Source organism: Malus domestica, chromosome 01, assembly GCF_042453785.1.
Source record: "Malus domestica chromosome 01, GDT2T_hap1".
Lineage (NCBI taxonomy): Eukaryota > Viridiplantae > Streptophyta > Magnoliopsida > Rosales > Rosaceae > Malus > Malus domestica.
The window spans coordinates 29,077,678-29,081,983 of record NC_091661.1 but is presented as its reverse complement, the minus strand read 5'-3'; the positions used below and the strand labels follow the sequence as shown (position 1 = coordinate 29,081,983).

The following is a 4,306-nucleotide window of genomic DNA, read 5'->3' as shown; positions in this document are numbered from 1 at the left end:
TAGGATTTACACATGGTCTAAGATACTAAATTTGCATGGTGTAGATAGTTACAAAGATAAATTATAGAGCTTATTATTTAGATACTACATAGTCGTTTGATTGCTAAATGATACGCCACAGCATATTATTTGGATACAACAAGCAAGCATTGGCCTGTTGTAGCTATTGCTATGTAATTATTCTCGATCATGGTGTACATCTCATTTTGTAAAGGAAATGCTCATGAATCAATAGAATATGTCTCTTCTCTTGTGATGCTTGGCTTATTCATCAGTCATTTTGTAAAGTGGAAGGCATTGTTCAATTTATTGTTGTCCATTAAAAATCTATCCCAAGTACGTAATTAAGTACACCAAATATATATTCTACAGTACTAATGATGAACTGTTAAAATCTTGGTCCACCTTCTCCCTATCTCTCTATCAAGAAAACAAACACACGATGTTCTACACGTTCGTTATCAAATATTCGTTGCATATCATTCAATATCATCATCTTAGTGAGCTGACAGCAATGGTGATATCAGTCACCAATTAATTAGACCCGACATAGTACAGATGGTGACTGTTAGGGCAACCCTTTGGTCATTCTACCCAGCTATTCCCATGACATGCAAAACCCTAGCACCTGAAGCTTTTTTTTTTTGGGGGTCATTCTGCACTAGTACCTGAGTTATAGTCCCTGTCATGTCGTTCATCTGGAAAATCCTAATGACATCCAAATCCCCTAGCTATGAGAAAAAACTTTCATGTAACGAAAATGTTAATGTGACGATATTTCAATTCAATCATATATTAATATTTAAAAAAATTAAAATACATGTGAAATGTAATTCAATCACATATTATTTCATGAAACGAAAATGATTCTGACGATATTTTAATTCAATTCGATGGTCCTGAACTAGCCCCTTGTATGTTCATTTGTCAAATCCCAGTGACATGCAAAATACATTTCCATGTGACATGCAATCCCCAAATACTGAATTAGCCTCTTGCATGCTGTTCATCTGTCAAGTCCCAGTTGCATGCAAACCCCTCATACTGAATTAGCATCTTGCATGTTCATCTGTCAAATCCCTAGCCATTTCCATAGGACATGAAACCCATGAAAGTCCTGAACTAGTCTTTTGCATGTAGTTTATCTAGAAATTAATCCTGATGTCAAGCAACTCCCTAGCCGTTTCCATTGCTTGCCAAATCACATTTACATGCAAGCGCCTAGCTAGCAATTTTCATATTTTGTATTGTCTCTTCAACACACCCTCAAGCTGGTTTTGCAATCCCCACTGAAAACTGCATAAATTCCTCGTGATCTTAAGCTTTTGTGTCAAAAGAACTCTACCTTCAACTACTTCGTATTGCTCTCTTTATGTGATACGTTTCAATGATTTAAGTAAATGAATGTAAAATTTGTGTATTTCCATCTAGAGAAAATTAAATGACCGAGGAAATGTGGGGAAATTAATTAAATATATGTTTTAGATGAAAGGCTTTCCCTAATTTAATTCTTTTTAACCCTCTTTTTCTGCTTTGTTATATTAGAAGGTTTCGTAGCCTCATCTAGCCTATTTGTACCTACACATCACCCCACGCTCTCAAATCACTAGCCTAAACAATTTTTCACATAGTCATTAATCCCTAATTCAAGAATTTCGTAGAGAGAGAATGGTGCCTCTCTTATCTCTCAAGGCACTGAAAATGGTTGGTCCAATTATATAATTTATACAACCTTGGTAACGTAATATACTATATATACACACGCAGAAATCATTTCCAAAATTATTATTTCTCATAGAAAATAGTACAGGAGTACTATTATTTTCTGGTCTAGTAGTGGCACTTGAACCCTTTCGACGATTTTAGTGGGTGACATTAGCATTTTGCCTCCACAGAAGGAAGTGCCAAAATGCCATTGGGAAACGCTTTTTGGCAACAACCATACAGACAATTACTCTCCCAATTTTGCCCATCTACAGGCCCCGCCCATTGCAATTTCCCTATATAAAAGCCCTTTTCTGCAAACAAATATAATGTGAAGGAGGAGGGAGAGCTAGCTATAAGATTCCAATTTTTGTTCACTCGTTCACCCAATAAGAACGGCCTTGGCTTTTCTCTCATCACACCTCTCAAACTTTATTATTTCACTCCCTTCCTCTCCTCTGTATTTCAATCAGAATCCCAAACCCTCCTCCCCCAACTCACATACATTTTCTGTTCATGCAAAAATGGCTGTTGAGTGCATGATCAAACCCAGCAGCATGCAAACCATGGCACAACCTCCCTCCCCACAAACGCAGAAAACCCAGCAGCACAAAGAGGATGACCAGAAACCATTGGTTTTTGATGCCTCAGTTTTAAGGTACCAAACTGAAATTCCGAGTCAGTTCATATGGCCCGATGACGAAAAGCCTTGCAAAAATACTCCCGAGCTCCGAGTCCCACTCATAGACTTGGGAGGCTTTCTCTCGGGCGACAAAGAAGCCGCTGCGAAAGCCTCGCAACTTGTAGGAGAGGCATGCCAGAAGCATGGATTTTTCCTCATCGTGAATCACGGCGTCGACAATACGCTCATCGCGGACGCTCACCGCTGCATGGATGACTTTTTTGGAATGCCACTCTCCGAAAAACAGAGAGCTCAAAGGAAAGCAGGGGAGAGCTGTGGCTATGCCAGCAGCTTCACTGGCAGATTCTCCTCAAAACTCCCGTGGAAGGAGACTCTCTCTTTCAGCTACTCCGCCGAAAAAGGCTCAATCAATATTATCCAAGATTATTTTTGCAACAAAATGGGAGAAGAATTCAAGGAATTCGGGTATGCGCATTGTTACTCAAATTTTGCCGTAATTGAATCGTTTCCTTAATTAATTCTTACCATTTGTGTTATTTTTCTTGTGTTTAGGAGGGTTTACCAAGATTATAGTGAGGCTATGAGCACACTTTCTATTGGGATCATGGAACTTCTGGGACTGAGCCTTGGAGTCGACAGAGCTTACTTCAAGGAGTTTTTCGAAGACAATGATTCGATAATGAGGCTTAATTACTACCCACCATGCCAGAAACCTGAGCAGACTTTAGGCACTGGCCCTCATTGTGACCCAACTTCTTTGACCATTCTTCACCAAGACCAAGTTGGAGGCCTTGAAGTCTTTGTTGATGATCAATGGCACTCCATTAGCCCTAATTTAAATGCCTTTGTAGTCAACATTGGTGACACCTTCATGGTAAGCAAAACATTCGAATTCGGTTGTCTTAGGGAACTAATTTCTGCACATGCACACAACTGTTTATTTATGTCTCTTTGTTCTCTTTTGATTTATTCATTTCAAACGTCAAAAGTAAACAGGACTGCATACGAGAGAATAAGAGTGCAAAAATCTTTTTTTTTTTTAATTGTATTTGTTATGGGATTAATTTGTTGTTTTTTTGCTTAATTTATAGGCTCTTTCAAACGGGAAGTACAAGAGCGGGCTGCACAGGGCAGTGGTGAACAGTGAAACACCAAGGAAGTCTCTTGCATTCTTCTTGTGTCCGAGAGACGATAAAGTAGTGAAGCCGCCGAGCGGGTTGGTAGATACTTCGAGTCCGAGAAAATACCCGGATTTCACATGGTCGATGCTGCTGGAGTTCACAATGAAGCATTACAGAGCCGACGTGAAAACCCTGCAAGCCTTCTCAAACTGGGTTCAACAGAAAACCAACCAAAAACTGTGATGAGAGAAAATGACATCATTGAAGGAGATGAACAGAGGTGGTAGGCCTGAGAGTTTTGCTGAGAGTTGAAACACTTTGGAAAATTAAGAACTAGGACGAAGGCAAAGTTAGAGGAAAAGCCAGTTTTTTTTTTCTACCGTTTCCGGGGGAAGTCTTGTAATTAGCTAGCTAGTTTTCTTAGTGAAGAACAAAAAGCAAGACAAAAAAAGTGACATAAGGGAACCAATAAACTACGAGCTGCTAGTTTTTTTTGTACTTTTTCCTTTTATATTTTTAATGTAGAAAGGTTTATATGTACCTTTACCTTTCCTTTTTCTCTCTAGAACTGCATGTGTATTAAGTAATTACCAACTTAGTTTAATCATAATCGGTTACCAACCTTAAATTAATTAGCAGTTTAAGGACACGTTTTTTCGTCAGAATGGCTAAAACATGTTTAACACAGTTAGTTAGTAACTCTAAATCAATTTAAACAGAAAATTTTAGAAGTATGCTTATAAAAACTCCTTGCAAACGCTTTCAACTTTGTTCTAATCAAATTTTTTTTTTTGCTTATAAGCATAAGTGCTTCTCTCTTACAAACAATACGTGATTT

The 4,306-nt window shown here is 38.3% G+C and overlaps 1 protein-coding gene across 1 annotated transcript; it reads left to right on the top strand.

Moving 5' to 3' along the window:
• The first annotated feature begins 2,032 nt into the window (after nucleotides 1–2,032).
• Nucleotides 2,033–4,008, top strand: LOC103439897 (gibberellin 20 oxidase 2-like). The gene is made up of 3 exons (XM_008378540.4): nucleotides 2,033–2,812; nucleotides 2,900–3,221; nucleotides 3,439–4,008. The coding sequence occupies exons 1-3, from the start codon at nucleotides 2,229–2,231 to the stop codon at nucleotides 3,709–3,711; spliced, it is 1,179 nt and encodes a 392-aa protein (XP_008376762.1). The 5' UTR covers nucleotides 2,033–2,228; the 3' UTR covers nucleotides 3,712–4,008.
• Nucleotides 4,009–4,306: the final 298 nt, after the last annotated feature.

Bases quoted from the DNA above. Each gene is read 5' to 3' on its own strand.
- LOC103439897 (XM_008378540.4), top strand. From the start codon at position 2,229: ATGGCTGTTGAGTGCATGATCAAACCCAGCAGCATGCAAACCATGGCA. The intron at 2,813-2,899 runs GTATGCGCATTG...TCTTGTGTTTAG, and splicing joins GAAGAATTCAAGGAATTCGG to GAGGGTTTACCAAGATTATA. The intron at 3,222-3,438 runs GTAAGCAAAACA...CTTAATTTATAG, and splicing joins ACATTGGTGACACCTTCATG to GCTCTTTCAAACGGGAAGTA.